Here is a 22080-nt window from a genome sequence, read left to right on the forward strand (position 1 = left end):
GAGTAACTTCCAGAAATTAAACAAACAGCTTCCGCTACTTAAATTGACTTCATGTTGGGTATAATAACAAAAGACCTGCAATTATTTATACTCCCCGTCTCCTTAAAGTCACCAGCAGCCTTCTACTGAAAATCACTGAGTCAACCAGACAGCTACATTTGTGTGCTGCTGTGGAAAACTAAATAATCGTACCTAAGTGTTCAGCTATGTGCCTCTCTGTTCACACGTCAGTTTAGTATGCTATTAAAAGGGGTATTCGTTTAGGACTCCATTAGAGTGCTCATTCTCTCTGTTCACATTGAATTTAGGGATTTGGTCGCTTTTTCTACAGAAATGTGGAATTCCGAAGCTCGTGGATAGACTAAATTAGCATAAACATTGAATGAGAATTAACATACAGTAAACATAATGCCCTTTGTTTCTCTGTCTCCCCTCTATTTCTGTCGCTCTCCGTCTCTCCCTCTGTCTGTCTGTCAGTCAAACAATGCCGTCTCTCACAGTTTGCTTATCCAGACTGAATGACTGACTGTGCTGAAAAAAGGGGAAACACAGACACAGACACACACACACACACACACACACACACACACACAACAGCTGGGGAATCATTCAGCAGCACAGCCAATGAGGTTTCAACACTGAAGTAAGTACTGAATTGCACTTCCTACCAATGCCATTTATTTTACCTTTGATCAAAGGTTTTTACTAATTGGTGCCATCTTAGAATAGCATGGTTATTCTCAGAAAAGAAGATTGTTATTGTTGTCATTAGCTTGTTGTACATTTGGTTTGAATCTTCATTTCACATGATCACTCTTTTTACGAGACAACAACATATACAGTACCGCAGCAGACTGACGTCAAATGTATTAAATCTCAAAATTTTACCCCTTAAACTAAATCGATACCATTATGAAGATAATAAGCCAGATCTCTATTTATATTAATTGCCTCTGTGTAGCCAGGAGCCATATTACGTTTAATGTTATTTCTGTGGATTTTTCAACTCTTCTTAAAATTGTTTGACCACAAACAGAAATTAATCCAAATAATATTTGCGCAAACCTGATCCCGATGGGGATGTTGCTGGTCAGAATCACACAATTTCTCCTCTGCACTGGTATGAAATATGACCAACGCACTTTGGCTCCTAAAATGAGTAGCGATAGGACGTGGATGAGGATAATTATAGCACAAACCCGTGCTGTGTGAGCCGACAAAAGGTCAATGGAGACAGCAAAAAGATTTTGTGTGTATATATATATATATGTGTGTGTTTGTGTACGTTGTATTTATTCAAACAAACACAATAGTTTTCCAATTATTGCAATGTGCCTTGTTATCAAATTAATAGTTGCCCCTTGTACGAATGTTTTTAATCGTCTAGTGTTCATTTAGTTGGAAATAATTTTCAGTTAATAAATGGAAACTATGTCGCTAAATCAGTTTCAAAGAGAGCAGAACAAGTTAACCAGGTCCAAAGTACAACGTAAACAGAGTGTTGTTGACTTGTGTTCTCCTTTGAGACAGTGAACTGCATCACATTATGCACTTTACAGACCACCAGTAAGAAGCAACAGAAGGACTACTTCACATCTAGCAGGAGAGTAGTAGCTATGTGTTAAAAGGGCACCTTGTAGAAACTAATTAAAGTTTCAATTTTTACTAAACTTTTATATTTTTAATTTGGGATCAATGAACACAATTGATGTATGACCAAGAGAAGTTTAAGTCCAATACGCAAATGTAAATATAGACTGCTGGAATTACATTAGCAGCAACTAGAAGCCACCAGAGCCACAAAGTTCAAGTTCAAGTGTAAGAATAGGCCACTGTCAGTATGAGCAATAAGCACAGCAACATGTGCAGAGGACACAGAAAGGCTGACAGACAAGTGTCAAAATCAAGATCAGGTCATTCTGTAGCCTATGCAGTAGAAATACACATTCTGTAGCCTATGCAGTAGAAATACACATTCTGTAGCATATGCAGTAGAAATACACATTCTGTAGCATATGCAGTAGAAATACACATTCTGTAGGCTATGCAGTAGAAATACACTGAAATAAAAATTACACAGATCCAAAGCAGAATGTGGTCAAACAAACTACAGCACAGAAATAACGTAAACGAATAAGTGTCAATGTTAAAACATAACGGTGCTTACTGCCTCAGTAACAGCTGACTCACACAAGTACCAACACTTCACACATAATATAACTAAGTGTAGTATCACTGGGCTGAGACCCAAACGTAGCTAACCACAAAGAAAAAGGGTATATACAAGCACATGGGATGGATTCATGTTGCTAAACAGAATAGGGCAGGTTTAAATCCTATGAATCAATATGGCTGCCTCCTGTAAACTGTTACAGTACAATAGTGCTACTTGTGGCCAGAAATAGAAGAGTCAAGTTGACCTTTCTACAATACATTCATTATACTTACAATGTAAGTTTAAAGTTACCTTTACACATCGATCGGCTTGAAAATAAAGTTAACTTGTTAAGTTAAGTCCAAACAGCTGATTCATAGACAGACAGGAAGACAGACTGAGAGAGACAAACAAACAAAGGGATGATAGAGAGATAGAGACCGCGAGAGGAGCTCTATCTCACTCCATCTCCCCCGATATCAGCCGGACTCGTCACAAACTTGACTAGAGACCAGCTGAAACTCCCAAAAACCCATGCTCTGCACAGCGTACTCACTCATGGTGCCCGACAGCCACCAACTCTGCTGCCCTCCGTTCACATTTTCCACTGGACCCGGAGAGGGCAAGGTCGCAAGAAATAACACGGAGAGGAGAGAGAGAGAGAGAGAGAGAGTGTTGGGAGGGTGAGAGACAGGAAGTACAAGAGAGAGGGTGCTAACAAGTTTTAGAGGACAGCAGCGTTGGGTGTTAGGAGACAGGCAGAGAAAGACAGGAAAAGAGGGAGGAGGGAAGAGGAGAAGAGACCCGAGCCAAACTGGTTTGTCATGCCTGACATGCCAATGACGGTATCCACATGGACCGCCCTGCGGCTTGCTCTCGCCCCCTCTCTCTCTCTTCCTCACTCCAACAGCCAACAAACCCAGCTGGAATCTTCCTTCGAGCTGCACTGGCTAACCCCCCCTCCTCCCCCCCTCTCTCTCTCTTCCTATCCTGCTTTAGTACAAACACACTGTGGTTAATAACAGGCCTCAAGCTGTTGCTACTGTTTGTCTTTCCTAGCTGACAGTTGCTCTTTATTTAACTGATACACTAAGAGACAAAGAGCTGATGAAATATACTATAAAGATTAAAGAGAGAATATGAGTGTAAAAAAAGTGTAAAAAAACTTCTTAAGCAACAGGTCATGAAACAGATTTAGCCTGGTTACAGTATTAAGTATGGCCTGTTCAACATGAGCAAAGCTGCAGCAGAAGAACCACCAAAACCACACCCGGTGTGTTTTTCATGTAGTCCTACAGATCCCAGCATGTTTGGCTCTGAATGGCACTTATCAGTACATTTGCTCTTAAACTTGTGTATAGTTACAAAAATGTGTGTTAATTCGAGCAGTTAGGGTGTTTCACAAGTAGTTTTAACATGACAAACATAGTACAGAGTGAGGGGTCAATGTTAAGAGTTTTCAGGGTTTTTTCTTTTCTGAATAGAACCACTTGATGTCTGGCAAAAACACTGAAAAGTAACTTGGGAAAAAAAAAAAGTTATCCTTCTATTCCTTGCGTTTTTTAATTCATATTTTAGATAGATTGAATTCAGCACTGCATGTCTATATTTGGGAAAGAGCAGGAGCCGGCTGCCTTCTAGAAACAATGTACCCTTCTTAAAAAAAAGTCAATAAAAAGAATGGGGAAACTCGGACAAACAACCCACTAACACGTAGTACCAATTCTCCTCACGGGAGCCATTCAACCAAATACTTCATCACTGTTCTCATGTAGCTGCAGCACAACCCCGTCCAGAATTAGACTGGGCTACGGTTGAAAGCGGGCAAGCACTTGAAGTACGTCAACGTGGTCAAAGATCACTGGCAGACTACAAGATCTATGTGTGGGAGGCTGTACCAAGGTGTTCAAATGTCACTAACCCTGTAAATCCCCCAGCCTGTGTTGTCGTTCTTCACTAATTAATCTATTGACACGTGCTGCAAGCCACTAGAATACGAGCTGCCAGACATGACAGTACTGCTGGTCTGGTAGATGTGATCTCAATGCTTTACGATTGCACAACATAATGGTCATGTGTCGGTTTAGTCGATCAAGAGTCCTCATCAGAGAAACTGATCCAAATCAGTTCCACGTTCAGATTTTGTGGATAAGCTGGTGCTGCTGATTAGTTGTTGAACATTTTACTGGGTTGTTGAACAATAAGCAACATGATCATAACACGGGGAGGGATCATTATAAATATAAACGAATGGAAAAATTATAGAGAGGCGGTTTTATTGGAAGAATTCAGAAATGTAAAAGTTAAAAATATATTGCTATACGACAATACGAGGAGAGAGAAAATGTGAAATAATATGAGAACTGGCTAACAAGTTGTAAAAGTATTTTCACTCTTGAAATAATGAGTTCCTGTTGTGTAAAATAAGCCAGATAAAAGAGCTGGGAACAATCGAGTAAGGAGCCACGGTCATGACGGGACATGTGGCCGGGTCATGATATGTAAACACACACACAACGTCACATGCTAACATCATCGCTTTCATGAGCCTGAAAAATGAGCCAAAGCAACAAAAGAGGATCGTGAACGTCTTTGTTCAGCCTGTTCTGTCAAATACGGAGCCAGCCAGTCTGCTTGCTGTCAGCTCTAGATTACATGATTCAGGCTTTTCATGTTCAAAAACACTGTATCCGTGGTAACACGGTCGGATGTGGCAAACATCTGAGAGACCCAGAGTTCATTCAGAATCCTAAAAAAAATGGCCACACGACAAAAAGTCAACAACAACTACAGATAGACCGCAAGAGCTCAGTGAAGCTGATTTCTCCACACAACACCGGGTCAACACGGTTTCAACCTTACCTGACTCCGTCTCGACTGTGTGTGTGTGTGTGTGTGTGTGTGTGTGTGAGAGAGACAATGCAAACAGTGAAGCTCTGGTCTAAACATTACAGCACACAATGGATGTTTTCGCATGCCGTAATTTGATCAGTCTCAGGAAGCAGACTCAGCACTTTGGATTCTACTCCGTTAGACCACTTACGTAACTTTGTCCTCTGTGTCTCTCCAGTTCTCTGTCTGTCTGTGTCTGCCTGCCTGGTTGCTCCCGATTTCTCTTACCTCACCAAACATCCCATAATTTCACAGTTACTCAACTCTTTACATCACTGCAGGCTGGTAACCACGGAGAATTAAAGCTCACGCCCAGGAACTGCCCCATGGCAATGAGCTGCTCTATTCAGCTCTTTGTGTTCATTCATCCACAAGACTTAGTGAAATCACACACACATACGCACTCCCACACAAACTTTCCCTCTCAGCGAGGAAGTATCCAACTAGCTAGAGTTAGGCAGGGAGATGTGACCGACAGAGACGGAACGAAGGAAATAAAAAGAAAATAACTTAAAATGAAACGGATTAAACTGGAAAGTTAAGTTTGTTATAGTAATCCTCTCATACCAGCAGGTGGCAGCACTGACCTAGCCTGCTCAACTGTCCTGCCCTTGAATGACTTCAGTGTTAAAGACACGGGACAGTAGATGTTACCACAGTCATTTCACCATGCGATTCTGCTAGAAAGTGTTGCTGATGTTGGTTGCTGATGTTAGCAATCTGTTTCTACATGCATGCAAAGCTGAAATCAAGAAGTGAATGTTTTATCGTACTTGGGCATGGAACGAATCAATCGTACCCAATATGAAAACACCCACAATGCTTTGCTTTAAGGCTGTGACGGGGTGGATGATGAAGGGGCTGATAATACAATAATAGGAACTGAGGTCATGGTAAAGGGTGGGAAGGTACATGCTACAGGAAGCTACAGGAAGGTCCTTTTCCTTTTGTTCGTGAGTGTAAGAAACTGTCATAGTCTCCATCGCTGCTCAACTCATTAGTCCAGTACAGTACAAGTGCTTGGCAACCCTTACGACCTTGTTGAAGCGGCTTTTGGCCAGGTCGTATTAAGCTCCCCTTCTCTGGGCCCCGTTCCCTACCTTCCTTCAGGGCCCTAAGTTCCTTATTAAATAGAGTCCTTACACGGCTGCACTTAATAGTCGTCTTTAGAAGTTTCATCACATGAGACACAAGATGGTGTGCTGGACTCGCTAGCAGTACAGTTTCAGCTGAAGTCAGTTGTAAAAATTGTGATTCTAAAAGGTTTGTCTGTCATCAGTGTCTGATTGGGTCAATCTAGACTGCTGTGTGATTAGGGCTGCAAGAACAAAATAAATCAATATCCATTCATCTTTTTATCACTTCAGCTGTAGTAAAGCGTCTGTCGGACACTTAGTCCAGGCGGACTCATTCAGGCTGTAAAGAGAAAGGAGATGGGGCCACAGCACAGCTGAATTGTGACCGCTGTGACCGACGAGACATTGGTGTCCCTCTGCTCCCCTGGAGAGGGGGACGGGTGGTGAGAGAAAAAGAGGAGGGGGCGGGGGGGACGAGTGAAAGGGTTGACAGAGACGGCCCACTGGGCGCTCCTCTCACATGCTGGTTTTATACACAGAGCTGAGGTCCCCTGGAGCCGCTTTACTGACAGGATGTGACATTAGAAACGGGTCACAGAGGAGGACAGTTTCTCACAGCTCCACATGCCTCACTCTCACCATCACACCATCTTTCTCTCCCTTATGTTCCTCACAGCTTATTCCAAAACCAGTAGAGGTAATGTGGGTCGCTATTACTTTATCGTTTTGGGTTCAATTCTGATGACGAACTTCTTTGAAGCATTTTATTGAGTCAGACAGCTGAATTATATATTTATGCATCTAGTGCAGACTCAACATTACCAAATGGATTCCAGGAGGTTTTGTCTCCCTTATGGTTATACCGTGTGCATGCGACATTACCAGTAATGGTCTCTGCATCTCTGTAGGTGGCCGCGAACTCCTGGAGTGGAGCCGAAAGGCGTGCTTCATTGACATACTCCTCTTCCGCCTCCTCTTCGCTGGCCAATCGAAGCCCTGAGTCGTGGAGCCGCGCTGTGCGATCGGAAGACGGTTGAGGGGGCGGGGCAGAGGAGCAGGAGCAGGTGTGGGGAGGCAACGTCTTCGGGTCCAGCTTGGCGCTGAGTGGTTACCGGTTTAAAAAACGACGAGCCATGGACGACCCTTGGACTTGCCAAAATAGGAATGGGACAAAACCCAATTGCATTTGTCTCAAGTGCACTATTGGACTATTGGACTGTTGGTGGGGATGTCTCGAGCACCGGACAGGTGGGATGTACGGAGGTTATTGTTTGTAAACCTATAAAGAGAAAGGGGAGAGACAGCATAACACACAAGACTTAATTAGATTCATGTTTTAAATCACAAGTTGGATGCAAAAAGCAAAAATACATACAGCAAGATATCAAGTGAAAGCATTGAATATAAACACAATGCATCATAAGCTTGGGTTACAACCTTTCATTAGTTTAATGTGGGCAAACATGCTCCTATGTTTATCTATTAACAGAACAGAAACAGGATGTAATTGAAACAACCTTCTCTCTTTCTCTCACTCACTTGCAGTAGTATTTATAGATATGGTGAAAGGTGAAGCCAATGCTGAAGTGCCTTAAACTTGCATTTATTCTAATGGCCATCAGGGGGCGACTCCTCTGGCTGCAGAAAGAAGTCAGATTGTTTAAAAGTCTACGAGAAAGTGACTCTACTTCTCCCTTCATTTATTACCTCAGTAAACATTGTAAACATGAGTTCATGGTCTCAATCGCTAGTTTCAAGTTTTCTTCAATGCAGCATGATGTTCATTTAGTAGATTATGGTCCATTTAGAGTCAAATAGAAGATAAAGCAGGGGATGCTTTAGGACGTGGCTACATTGTGATTGACAGGTCGCTACCACGCCGTTGTCCGAGTCGTCCGTGTTTTAATCTTAGAACCCTTTCACGGTGTTTACAGTTCATGAAAATAATAATTTGGCTGTCAGTGTTCAGTTGTACTTAGCTCCACCCTGACAAAAAAAAAAAAAAGACCATCACAACTTTCTCTAGTTGATGTCCTAAAATGTCTCATCTAAAAAGCTGCAAATCTTCCAAAAATCCTTTTGCTTGAAAAATGATTAAAAAGATGAATCGACTTATCGTTTCAGCTTTACTGTCAAACTTGTAAAGTGGGCGGACGGAACATTAGAAAAGCTTCAATATAACTGCAACACCGCCACTAACTCAACACCTCTCTGACACAATGACAACCAAAAACAGCTTCACAAACAGGATATATTGCAATGTTGTTTTGCACAGATGCCCCGAATGAACTCTTCACTAGCTAGTGAATGTAATCACTTCAAGCACATGAGCATTAAATGGTTGCAGTAGATCTAATGAAGCATATGATTCAGTTAAATATCATAGAGTAGACAATATAGCTGTAAAAAGGAAAATCGTGTTAGTAGAATAAGTGTTGCGTTTCGTGACTAGCTGGTTCTGATATGTTGCAGGACACTTAATTACACTATGAATGACAAGAACAACAAATAGGCTAATTCGGCGAGCTAACAAAAACCCGGCTGACAAGCTAAAAGGCAGACAAATGGACAACACAATCATATCACTGAGCAGGCTGCCAGCCCAAGGGGAACTTAGCTATGTTTCTATTAATAGTCAACTCTTCTAAACACACACACACACAACCCTCAGGACAAGCTTCGTGATATGTAGCTAACCCTGGTCTCTTTATCATCTTTAAAAACACAGCTGTGTTTCTCTACTTTCTTTATTCTCTCTCCTAGTTTCTTTGAACCATCTCCTCTCCTGTAATGATCTCCACTCCTCTTTCCACCCCAACCTCCTCTTAGACATATTGAGTCAGATCCTGGTGCCTTGTGGGAAGTAACGTTTAGGTCACACAGTTTCCATTATTTAGGAGTGAAGGACAACCAAACACTGTTGCTAATGACAACAAACCACGTGGTCACTGCAGAACATATAACAGGCTGCAGTGACAAATTAAACATTTCAAACCCCGTTCAGAATCACAGGAGGCGGCTAATACATTTTTTTTTTTTTTTTTTAAAGAGTCTTTGCAGCTCTTTAAAACAGAACCAGGGCCCTGAATGAATGATGTCATCATAATTGGAGAAACGCTGACCGAACAGTACTGTTTTTCCAAATTAAAGTTCAGCAGAACCAGGATCAACAGTACCAGCATCTAATCTAATGGTATGGCCACAACATCCCCGCCCTGTACCGTCCTCCAGCAGCGCTCACAATGACAAGGCTGGGTGGAGTTTAGAGGAAGTGGAAGATTGCAATGGGCCGATGGAGCCGGTGCACAAGAACAACAGAAAACGCAATTCCTCTCTTGGGAATACGGTGTGGTTTTCCACATTCTTTCTATTTTTATTTTCTTTGAATTCCAATTTTAAAAAAGTTACATTTTTTTTTTTTGCAGTGTTGGTTCAGCGAATGTTCATGTTTTCAACGTTTTACATGCAGTGATATTTGTGAAGCCCTTCAAGTTGTCTTTGGTCCTTAGTCCAAACAGGCACATGCTCTGTTCCTGCCTTCGTAACTTATTTCTGAACTGGGATGGAGCATAAGGACATCCAAACACAGACTACATTTAGCAGGTGATGTAATAAGTAGAGGTTCAAGCCCCTGATTCTAATGGAACATTTTAAATGATGTACAGTAGCTACCACCCAACGAAATAATGTTATCTTAGTTTTTTTAATTTACTTTTATTTGTTAGACAAAATAATTCATCAAAAAAGGTAAGGACGGTAATTACTAGGTGCGGTTCCAATTGTCCTTAATGACACGCACAAATACCGTTTGTCCATCAGTGTACAGACGACGAGTATTATTCTCAGTGCAGTGTCTAGAGGAGTGAGGAGAACAATGATGTATCCCTCCCTCAGATGATCTCTCAATGCATTCTGTTAACCAGTTACTCCCGACCGTGCCTTCAACTGCAACTGAATGGACATTACAACACAGACCGCAGACATTCGTTCTCAGCTCTTAAAGGAAAACCAGTGCTGCACCACCCAGCTCAGCATTTTAGTGTTGCAACTTGAACTCCTTAAGACCTTTTTAACCCTGGAAAAATAAATGAATGTGGCAACACTGCTATAGCCTAACCGTTAGGCACTGAGAAGCTCTACAAGGACAGACCGTAGAGCACAAAAACATGAGTGCATCACTGAGGACGGTAGCTCCACATACAAAGAGGATTTACATGTCGGCAAAGAGGAGAACACAGAAACATACACACCTCGGTACTTTTGTGAGCTTAGGTGCTGTCACATCCGTCTCAGAGCATCATTGATGCTTGATTTAAGCACATCTTTTGCTTTTAAATGCATGCATCAGTCATGTTTCATGGCCCTGTGACACTGGAAACGCATTCAAAATACACTGCAGTTTGAAAACATGTCCAAATGGATATTGGTCTGTTTTAGGTGCTTTTTGTGTGTCCTCTGTGTTTATCTGCGGTTTGAGAGTTGACAAGATCTTATGATCGAAATCATTACTCTTCAGTCGATTGATCCTCACCGACTGACAAAATATAATTCAAAGAACCCAAAAGTATTAAATCACGAGGGCTATGACAGTCAATGCATCAATTCATAAGGCACGCTTAAGCAGCACTCTGAGAGCTGAGGTTTGTCCTCGCTAGAGGGGATTTCCTTACTTTCAACAGCTGATCATTTAGAGCACTTTGACTAGTGGTGTTCAATACGTATGTGTTCCTGCTAATGGTACACAGAAGAACATACTTGTGGATAATGGTGTCCGGTGGCAATCTGCCTGTGAGCAGGAGAGCCACATGCTGTGACTGACTGGCTATAAGCCGGAGCTCTGACATTGTATACACCCGAAACAACTTCTTTGCACTGGAACACTCAGGTCAGGTGGAGACTCCAATCAGTTTCAAGACGTATAATAGAAAACTGCCCTGAGAAACCGGTCAGAGCCTGAGTGACAGATGGGTGACGGGCTCCATATCACCGATTAGTCATTAGAAGATATCACCATGGTGAGAAGACCAACATATAAAGATCTCCTGCTATAAAACCAACGGCTACGAGAAGCTGACAGAGATCAGGAGGTAAACATTGGTTGCTATTGAAAACTGCAATGTCAACATTATCCTGTGTACAGAGAGGACATAATTACATAGAAGCTGTGTTTACAAAAAGTAGGAGGTCCAGATGGGACATTTAATCAAACAGGACGTTTGATTAAATGTCCCATCAGGTCAGTTCAGCCTGAACTCAAATGTCTCTTTAATGTTCCCTCTAGCATGAATGGGTCGAGTTTCAGTTTATCCCACAATTTTTTCTCTCTAATCAGATTATGTGAAAGTCCCTCAGTCTTACCAGCAACGTCTGTCAGCTCGCCCTACTGTAGGTTCAATATATTAAGTATTGGTGAAAATGTATATGACAATATCTTCTGTTATTTATAGTATCATACTATTTGCATGAGAACCATTCAGCGGCAGTGTTTGTTTTACAACATGACTTAAACTAAACAGTACCTGTTAAGTACGAAGATTTTTTTATCTTAAAACTGAATAGAAATTCCACCTTCCAACTAAATGCTGGAGTGAGGCTGTAAATGAAGGTCGGTCCTTCCTGTCAGCCACTTTATGATCAATGGATCTGATCAATAATCCAATACTCCTCTGTTTGACCAGAGATGCAATCAATAACAATCTGCATTTTTACTCAGGAGCAAAAATAAGAGAATGAATAATAGAGAGTGGATAGAAAAACCCAGCTGTGGCTGAGACTTAGTGGTTTGTAGGGTTGTGACGGTAAGAGATTCTTAGTGTGCGATAACCAAAATATCAAGGTAAACAATATTCCAATACTACTATTATTAGTTACAATGATTAAGTGAATTAGAAAAGAGCATGCTATAAAGCAGCACTAGCATGTTCAATTAACTACCAAATGAAGAATAAAATCAGCTCATGATTATTAACATATACTGCAGGTGAGCAGTGCAGACTTAGACTCAGTACTTAAAACCAGCACTGAAAAACTGGCGCCCAAAGAACAATAAAAAGTGTTTTCATCACTGCAAACAAACATTACTTCTGTAACTACCGGATACACAGTAAATGTACTTCAAAGCTTCAAGTCTGCCTGCTCAGTTCATCTTTATTGACTGTAGTTTAAAGTCATACAACTGACCCGCTCTGTCCTGTCGAGCTAATCGCGTCACTAAAGCATGTTTGAATACTGGTCTCAGTCATGTGATTGGTTGATGGTGAGCAAAGTAGGGTTTAGACAAAAGGAACAGGCAGAAAGGTGAAATCTCTTCCCTCCCTAGATTCCTATTCCCTAATTCCTCCTTCTAAATACACATGGAAACCAGTTCTTTGTTTTCCTAGCAAAGCATTTTGTCAGACAAAAGAGATCGTATCCCATTATTCACTGAGACACACACACAGTCACTTCAACATGTCTTCACAATAAGGAGGGACAAAGAGGAAGACAAAGAGAGAAGTTAAGGAGAGATGAGAAGAAGGAAGCTAGTGTATCATAAAGTCCAACAAGTCACATGATCAGTCAAAGGAAGCCGAGACATCCTTTCTGAAGTCCTACAGTTTCCTTCATGTAACGTCGGGAGTCCGCTTCGCTGAAGAGTGTTGTGTTAGTGAAAAAAAAAAAAGGATTGTGAAAAATAAAGTGGAAAAGATGGGTGTGCATGTGTGGCACACGGCCTGTTTGAAAGACTGTCCCTGCTTTAATGTCACTCTGAGAGATGAGGAGGAAATCACATGAGAAAGGAAGATGACAGAGGAGAGAGACAGAAGGGGGATGGAGGGAGTAATGTAAGACCTGGAGCAGACAAAGCTCTGCCATTTACATTATTCTACAAGAAAACAGAGAGAAAAGCCCAAAAAACAAAAACAGCAGAGAACACAGACAGTCTAACTATGACTGAGGCATCATCCTGTAACAAAGTTGGCACAGCCGAGGAGTCTTGCTAAATCTCTCAGCCTTCAGCGTTGCCAGGTTGGTCCTGGTTTATCAAACACTGGAACTGTGCAAGACCTGGGTCAAAGTTTGTTTTATCCTCGTCGATTCCATGAAGACAAAACGGAACGTCTTATAATCACATGAAGTATCTGAAGTCTCACAGAAAAAGTTCTGAGCAACTGCAGCGCTTCAAATTATCTGGTGCACTAAGCATTTCTCTTGTGTAATAACACAACATAACTACGACTGTAGAAGTGTAAAGGAAATAGGCTTAGCCAAAATATTCCAAGGGACATACATGTCTTGTAAGGGGCTGAAAATCAATAGAGAACCTCTACATTAAAGAGATAGAAGTGTGTCCTCGGTATGAGTCTGATTCACTATAACCTCACAGCTGCATCACTTTGGCTCAGTTCAGTGAACTGCAACGCCGACACTCAAAATAACTCACTCTGTTTGCAAATGTACAGCCTTTATTTAGCTTCCAAGTAGTCTGATTGCATTCAATTCCTGTTGGATTTAACAGTAGCATGTCACACTACAATGTTCTAAAATCACACCAAAGGCCGTCATACTGAACTACGTCCCTCATTGTATTTTAAAACAATATCAAATAGTTACAGGGTTTCTAAAGGCTGCATCATAAGTGCTTTATTATTCATTCGTTTGTGTTCCACATTGTATGCTATGAAATTCCGCTACAGTTATGAGCACTACAACTTCATTTGTGCTTAAACAAATACGGATTACAGGATTTGTTGTGCTACACATACATAAATATTTAGTTAGGAAATCTGGAAGTAAGCATGCATTTATTTTAGACGATCCATAAATCTTCACCAGATCGATTTGTAAACCTAAAGCTAGTATACACATACATACTTGAGATTTTGTTTAGAATGTCATTTTACTTCTATAAGAAGAGTTAAACTTAATTTTATTGTCTTTCCAACTGATTTTATTATATCTCAAACTCAACCTGAAACTCAGCGAGCCATAAATCCATAAATCTACTCTCCAGTGATAGTGTGCAGTAAATGAGCTTTGAAGTTAATATATTAAGGGCCTCGTTCACACATTAAAGCAACCTTTGACTTTTTTCCTGTGCTTTTATAACCAGTTCTACCAATACGCTACTCTAGGTCATCAGTCTGTCAACCCCTCACTGCCGCCACTTCATCAATTTGTCTTTTTTGTAGAATTTTCATTCCAAAATGAATGAATGCTGATGACTTTTTTGGGATGGGGACCCATTTTAGTTGATTGAAAGGGGTGATAGCGTTACAAAGTACTGACATCACACATATCTAACCGTGATATGGGATTTCCTATTTGCTACAAGCCTTTGAATATGTGTGTGTGTGTGTGTGTGTGTGTGTGTGTGTTTAGATAAGACCAAACACCCCCCACAGCCCATCTGTCAGTCTCTCCGTCAATCTGTGGGACATTCAAACTGTCCCTCCAGCTTCTGGTTGCGTGAACGTTCTCAGAGGTTTGTGTGTGAGCAGTGAGACAGTACACAGGCCCTCCACAGATCATGTGCTGCTAGTTGGCAAAGCCAACTGGACCCTTATTTAGCTTCTCAGAACTGGCTGAGAAACCCTCCTCCTCAGGAGAGTAGCTAAAGTAAAATAACAATCACTGACCTCCCCCCCCCCCCCCCCATACCCTTTAAAGTAAAGGATGTACGTTAGTGTGTTGAAGCCTCTTCACCGCAATCCACATATCAGTCTTCTTTAACTGGCCTGAGGCTCATCGTCTAAATGTCCTTCCTTGTGATTGGTTTGTAATTGGATTTCTTTATTAAACTAATATTGAAATAGATGCTGCTCATTCAGATTTCCAACATTGGATAGCCTAAAGGGTTTAACTTGAACAAAAACAATAGCATTGAAAGAAAACAAACAAATGCCTCTAACAGATGTAGGCCCACAGTACATGAAGAGAAAACAACAAACAAAAACAACAGAGAACAACATGAATGCCTCACAGAGCAAACTGCTTTCTTTGGGTCTATAATGTGGCACATGTCAGCTTTTCACGGTGCACTTGAATGATATGACGTAATGATCCCACTGATTGGTCCGATCATAAATTAAAAAAACATGTTGACGTTAAAAAGGGAAAAGTTTGTTCACAGCTTGTGAGAAGTGTGATAATCAGTCAGACTGCTTGAGTCACTTCTAATGAGTGGAGGCAGATTCCCTGTGACAGGATTAGGCCTCTAAAAATCAATCAATCCTATTAAAACGTGCCCACAAACCACACTACAGGCTGAACATGTTCACCTCTGAGTCGGACCAAGTATGGGCACAAAGCAGAGGGACCTTCTCATGAAATGAAGAAGTCTTCAGTAAAAGTAATTCAACAAGGAAAACATGACGGGGGACTGTTTAAAAACATGCCATGTGTTAAATTATATAGCATTTCGCTCCTATCATGAGTAACTGTTACACCGTCAACAAACCGTGTGGCACTCTGCACCTGCTGCTGTGATCATATGACCATCAAACTTTAAATCTGACACACATCAGAGTTCAGAAACTTACCGCTTTAGTCGATCGCGCAGACTCCCCTGAAGAGGCAGAATAATCCCGTTATCTCTGTTTGGCGACAAACGGAAGACGAACTCATCGGCTCACTCCGCGCGACTCTGCTCGCGATCTAACAATGTGGTTCTCCAGAGCGTTCCCACGCGACCCGGTGCTGTGTGAAAGTCTGTTTCCCCGTCGACATGTGTGACCCTGAGAGTAACCTTATTTCTAACCACAGTCAGTCGTCGTTTGAGATGCTTCTTCACCCGACTATAACCCCTAGTTTATCTCTGCCACGCCTAACCAAACTGACCACAGTCTTAAGTAACGTTACCCCCCCCCCCCCCAACATGCAGGGCACCCCCCACAGGAAGCAGACCTCCACACAGACCGGTATCAGATAATCACGCCTCTATCAAGCGAAAGTCAAGACAAGTGGACGGACGAATACGAAAGCTGTATTTCAGAGTCAGCTCCCTGCGCCTGTTCGCTTCACTTTTGCAGCTTTTTGTTTTGGCTTCCTTCGCAGGGGTGAGTGAATGGCTTGGTGGAAACAAAGCTGCTGCAGAGCTGAGGCAAAGTAGAAGAAGTATGGCTCTACATCCGGTGTGAGTCATTTCAGAATAAATTGCAATAATGTTACATTATATTTTTTTATTTTGAGTGGTCTGTTTTACTCACAACACGTGAAAAGAGGTTGACACTTCATTTAATAAATACTGTAAGAGCTAGTTTGTAAACTGTCTGCTTGTGTGTACAGTGTGTACAAAGTGTTGGGACCTTATATGCAGTCTATATTATAATGTGATGGTGGAAGGAAAAGCTTTTTTAATTGTTGATACAATTGTGTTTCATTAAGTCATTTGCACAGTGCCACATTTAAGGAGCGTATCTAAAAGCATAAGAAACTCCTATCGCACATAAAAGAAACAAGGTAGTTTGTCATCATGGCAATGTGATTATTTACATTGTATATTTTCAGACTAAAAACATAAACACTAACACCGGTCCAAAGCAAGGTCTGAAATATTTGCAGTTTGCAGTAAATTATGACATTATCTGTGTCAATATTGTGTCGCTTTTGTTTGACTGCCCATCAAACAAATATAATTAAACAGAAGACAATAAATTACAGATGCCTCAGTGGTCGACAGTAAGAGGCTTACTTACTTTAAAAAAAATTCTGGTCAATACAATTCTTGATAGATTTCTGATTGTAGCAGATGATCACTACGTAAAAAGGACTAAGCTGTGACCAGTCATTAAAACAGCCTACTAATTTGTGTTAATTATATATGTTATGTAGGCTATTCATAGAATGTTGTAATAGCAAATGTGGTGAGTTTTTTTTAATTGCATTTTTCTCATGGCTTTTATTTTGTAGAATAAAAGGCGCCTATAGGAAATGGCACTCTTGGTATCTTTGGTTAATCTTGTAAACTTTAAGTTACGTGCACTGAGAAGACTCTGCTGTTCACTCATCTATATGCAGTCAGTAGGGGCCCTACTGATGAAACTTGTCAAGTGAGTGATTGTTAGGAAAGTTCTTAAAACAGACCTGAGGATTTGATGGTTGCTATTTGGTCTCCAGCATTATTTAGACATGCATGATCATTATTTAAACATGAACAAGCTTTCTATCAACCAGGAAAACACAGATTTCTACATTTTAACTTGATGATTTATTTGAAAAGGATACTTCAACCAACAACATTTTTAATCAGGACCTCTTCTTATGAGACTCTGTCATGGAATATTTAAACCTATGTTGTTTTCTATGTGTCTTACCGTTAAACTCTAACAATAATACTGGCAATATTTTCAGTTTTCAGTGTTGTTTAATCAAACGGGACTGCCGTTTGACCATTGTGACAAAGTTTGAATGACCAAAAGTTTTATACAAGACCCTCCTCCCGAAATCCTGTTGCACAAACAAGCGAGAAAAGTGTTTTACATAAAAAGTCAAAACAAGAAGGATCTATGTTTGGTTTGTAATGTTTATGTGCTACCTCATGGTTTATCTTCGCAATTGACGTTGTTGGGGAAATCAAAAGGAACTGTATTTTAATATTGTCAGAATGCATAATATTATTTTGTAGAAAAAAACCTGACATGTTCTTATGTCCCACTTCTCCAAAGATATTTTAGATGATTTCTTTTCTCCTAGTTTGTTACTTCTGTTGTATCCGAAATAGTGTTTTCATCAAATGTTCTGTAGCTGTCAACAGACAACAGTAATGTAGACAAAGTTCAGGAGTGATCGACACCATCATTTTAAAACTGAAAAAAGAAAGACACTAAAAAACTTTGGGCTCATCTTTGAATGTAGCACTGGGAGTTTGTTAAGACACATCTGTGTGCTAGTGGAGAGTTGCACGAGTTTCATTCACAGCAGGCCTCATGGTGCTGACAGACTCATGCATTGGAGTCCTTGTCCGTTACAGTGGGGTTCGGTGAATTTGAAAAATTCATCATCTTTCACCGGAGAGCCTTTTGCTCTTAATATTCTCAATCTTGTTCCAAATAAAGAGGAAACAGCTTCTGTGCTGTGAGCTCATATGCAGAGAGTACAAAATGTTAGACTCCATAATCAGAAATAATTCACATGTGAAGGGGTTGGTAAAAGATAATAGGAAATGTGTGATGTGAGGCAGTAGGGCAAGGTCTACAGAGACTGTTCAACTATGACCCGAAGACAGAGCATGGACCAGTAAACAAACAACAGAAAACATATTTTTTCTTTATTTTGTTGTCGATTTAGATAAATTATTCTTCAAAATCTCACTCTCTGTTTCTAAAAATCAATCAATGGTGAAAAACTGCAAGACAAACGGCCCTGGTGCTGTTAATCTATGGACACTGAGAACCATATATTAAGGTCAGTGCCCACAGCCTGACAAAAGCTATCTGCATGCATGCATTACTATAGTATTTTACAATATGTGGGACAGTGTTTGCAGTAAGTGGAGCATTCATGGGGATGGTTGACCCCCTCTGCAGGGCCACGTGCATGTTTCTCAAACTAATCTCCAATGGGACTTTGCACATGTGCACACATTTAAAATGATTAGTTAATTTTGGCAGCATTGCATGAGAGTAATAATCTAGTTATTATGTTAGGGTTATATCGTGCTCACACGCTGGATAGTTCCAGCAAAGGTGGACGGGTTGCTCTGGACTCAATGGGAACTTTGAGGCAACTGTAGCCCACAGAGGGCGTCAGTAGGGACCTAACCGCAGACTATTGCCCCCTAACAGCTCAAGCAGGACTCTGTACAGTAAATTAACTTGCAATTTTTTTGCTAAATACAAATACTTGTTATGCCAATTGTCGCTGTATTCCATGCGCTTAACCATGCGCTGCCTGTTGTGTGCTCTCTTGTATCACAGCAACGCAGGAATAGACCATGTGGAGGCGGTCAGGTCAAAACGAACAACTTATACAATACAACTAACCCGTATTTTAAATCATATGTATGTGGAAATATTTCGTAAGCACAGCTGCAATTTACGTATCGGTACGCATGCAAGGACTTTGGTGGGTAGTTTGTGCTTTAATTGTATTTGCAGAGCTCCAGACATCCCTCCTCCTGTTTGAATTGTACCCGTCCGTGCACATCTCGCTTCCGCTAACAAACAGCGGGTCGTTGAAGAGGTAAGGTAGTTTGATAGTAAACGTGAGGGATACCAAACACATTATTAAGTCAGTATTTTGTGTCTCTGTGTATAGTTAAGTGATGTTTTCATGTAATAATGTTACTTACTCGGTGTTGCAGTTAACTGCTGTCTTGTCATTAATAAGCGAACAGACCTGCCTGTCCTCTTGAACAGATGATAACGTTACAACACACAATACAAGCCAACCGTTAGCCTCTAACGTTAACCTGACACTTTAAGGTAACGCTAAATATGCTATTATTCACCACCTAAAAGTTAACCATCTATTTCAAACATGCCCATTTATTACAAGTGTAGAAGCTACATTGTGTAGCTCGCTGAAGCTATTTTATGACACAAATCAAGCCGCGCAGAGTCAAACAGGTGTCAGGGTGTTCTGAAGCTAATTAGCCGTAAAGCTAATCATCATTCACGGATATACATTTTAAGTTAGCTAATTAAGTTAGTTAAGTTGTGCTAAAATGTTAGCCTATGCTAAATTCCTCTCATGGTAAACTTGAGAGGACCAATATACCCTAACCTTACACATTTTGACATCATGACCCCAAATGTAGTCATGTGTTATTTCTTTATAAAAACTGATGTTAGACAATGTCAAACTATATAAGCGGCAACTCGAATAGCTTCATGGGTCACGGAATTTAAATAGTTTTACAGGCTATAATTATTAGAATAGTTTTCTAATATCACGTTTGTTCTGCCGGAGTGGATAACGTTACAGCCAATGCACACAGCATTGATGATAAAGAGGTCATACTGTTTGTTTGGCTTTGTGTGTCTGATACTTCCTTGCTTCCTTTCCTCATTGATGACAAACTCTACTCTCTCAACTTCTTCAAATGTCTAAAGCTAATGATTAAGACTTAATACTTGTTATATCTTCTCCACAGCAGATGGAGAACTTCATCCTGTATGAAGAACTTGGGGCCGGCGCTAGCTCTGTTGTCTATAAAGGAAGAAAGAAAGGCAATCTCAACTATGTAGCCATCGTCTGCGCCGACAAAGCCAAGAGACCCGAGATCACTAACCATGTAGGATAGTTCTCTTAACTGTATGAACGTATCGAGACACCTGTTACATTTTCACATTTGTTTTGTTCGTTCATAAGTTTTAGTATAGTTGTATTATAAAGCCTTAAGGAGCATGACATCACCAACTTTGAGATGTTTTAAGACATTATTGTGAGTTATATTGACTTAAAAAAGAATAAGAACTATACACATTAAAGCATTATCCTTAGACATTAGAGTTTTGGGCCTTATTTGCAGTTAATGAGTTTCAAAATTGTTAACCAAGCAGTCCTGACTGAGCTCATAGGGATTCTGAATGGAGAATTCTGCATTTGAGCATGGCATTAAAGAATACCTACACATTTAATGAAGCCTTGTTTTTTGTCCCCTTCTAGGTACGTCTCAGCCATGATCTGGATCATCCGAACATAGTATGTTTCCACGAGTGGTATGAGACAAGTAGCCACCTCTGGTTGGTAGTGGAGCTCTGTACAGGTCAGTGGTTATTTCTGGCACTCCTGACAAACAGTCATGCACCATTAGATGTAATAACTTACTGCTGATTTTTTAAAACAAGTGTTGCTCTATCTAAGTTTCTTGGTCTCTCTCGTGCTTGCTCTCTTTTTACACTCGTGTCCATCTATCAGGTGGTTCCCTGGCGTCTATAATCGGTCTTGATGGATGTCTGTCAGAAGATGTGGTGAGGAGCTTTGGATGGGACTTGGTCAAAGGACTGAAATACATCCATGAATCAGGAATCATTTTCTCTGACCTGACCCCTGCTAAGGTTTGCGTCTGCATTCATGTGTATGCAGGACTAACAAACAGCACCATTATGATTATTAGATGAATACAGTGACCCTCCCTTTGTTGCCCATAGATCCTACTGGATGGTAGTGGCACTCTGAAGTTCGGTAACTTCTGCCTGTCCAAGGCAGACGGAGAGACACTGCAGGATTTCTTTAACTTGCGCTCTACGTCTGAGGAGGAAGGGGAAGAAGATAGCAAGGAGAGCTTTGACAACACGAGGAAAATATTAAATGGTCAGATTTCTTTAGATCCTGTTGGTTCCTAATACATTGTATTGTTGTTTGATGGAGGACCTTGCCGGTAGATTAGCCAAGAGTAGCTGTTGTTATGACATTGTGATCATATTAGAAGCTACAAGCTGAGAACATGTTATACATTGTGGAGAAGTGTACTGTATGAAAGCTGATGACTGTCTTCTTGTACTATTTTTGTCTTTCCTAATTACTCTACGTGTCTATATTTCCAGGTCCTCCAACTTACAGAGCTCCAGAGGTTTTGCAGGGATCAGAAACCAATATGAGCTCTGATCTGTGGGCTCTGGGTTGTACACTCTACTACATGTTTACTGGTACGCACACACACACACACACACACACACACACACACACACACACACACACACACTCCTGTACAGTGATACCAGCATAGACTGATTCTGGATGTTTATGATGATGCTACTAATGATGTACTGGATTGAAAAAAACCTAGAATAAGCATACTGTAATTTACGACCTAATCCGTAAAAACCTTTTTTTGTTTCCCAGGTAAACCTCCGTTCTATTCTGAGAGCTACACTGAAATTACAGAGCTGATTTTACATCAGGAACCACCGGCTCCCAGACAGACAGGTGATGCACTCTCTCTCACATGCACACAGACACACACAGATGTGATGTTTGACAGAAATATCTTTATTATAGAGTTTTTAGTTTAAATGAATGAACTTTTCTTCT

The 22080-nt window shown here is 40.8% G+C and overlaps 2 protein-coding genes across 5 annotated transcripts in view; one reads left to right on the forward strand and one right to left on the reverse strand.

Annotated features, from left to right (window-relative positions):
- trak1a (trafficking protein, kinesin binding 1a) overlaps window positions 1-16152 on the reverse strand; it is a 42980-nt gene extending 26828 nt beyond the window's left edge. The window contains exon 1 of one of the 4 annotated variants that reach the window (XM_076081375.1): window positions 15645-16152. Coding sequence is in view for 2 of the 4 variants with exons in the window: in XM_076081373.1 (XP_075937488.1) it covers window positions 2712-2715 (4 nt within the window). In the remaining 2 variants the exon portion in view is untranslated. Of the gene's footprint in view, window positions 1-2711; window positions 2911-7005; window positions 7232-15644 lie in introns of those variants that run through there. The other 3 variants (XM_076081376.1, XM_076081373.1, XM_076081377.1) reach the window with 3 other exon arrangements.
- A 2185-nt stretch (window positions 16153-18337) lies between these two features.
- ulk4 (unc-51 like kinase 4) overlaps window positions 18338-22080 on the forward strand; it is a 67406-nt gene continuing 63663 nt past the window's right edge. Inside the window, exons 1-7 of the mRNA XM_076081404.1 lie at window positions 18338-19284; window positions 20198-20338; window positions 20713-20812; window positions 20965-21104; window positions 21198-21360; window positions 21594-21695; window positions 21892-21975. Of these exons, the coding sequence (XP_075937519.1) occupies window positions 20201-20338; window positions 20713-20812; window positions 20965-21104; window positions 21198-21360; window positions 21594-21695; window positions 21892-21975 (727 nt within the window). The 5' untranslated portion in view covers window positions 18338-19284; window positions 20198-20200. The remainder of the gene's footprint in view (window positions 19285-20197; window positions 20339-20712; window positions 20813-20964; window positions 21105-21197; window positions 21361-21593; window positions 21696-21891; window positions 21976-22080) is intronic.

The sequence above is a fragment of the Anarhichas minor genome, unplaced genomic scaffold (genome assembly GCF_050575085.1).
Source record: "Anarhichas minor isolate MPS153535 unplaced genomic scaffold, ASM5057508v1 ptg000080l, whole genome shotgun sequence".
Lineage (NCBI taxonomy): Eukaryota > Metazoa > Chordata > Actinopteri > Perciformes > Anarhichadidae > Anarhichas > Anarhichas minor.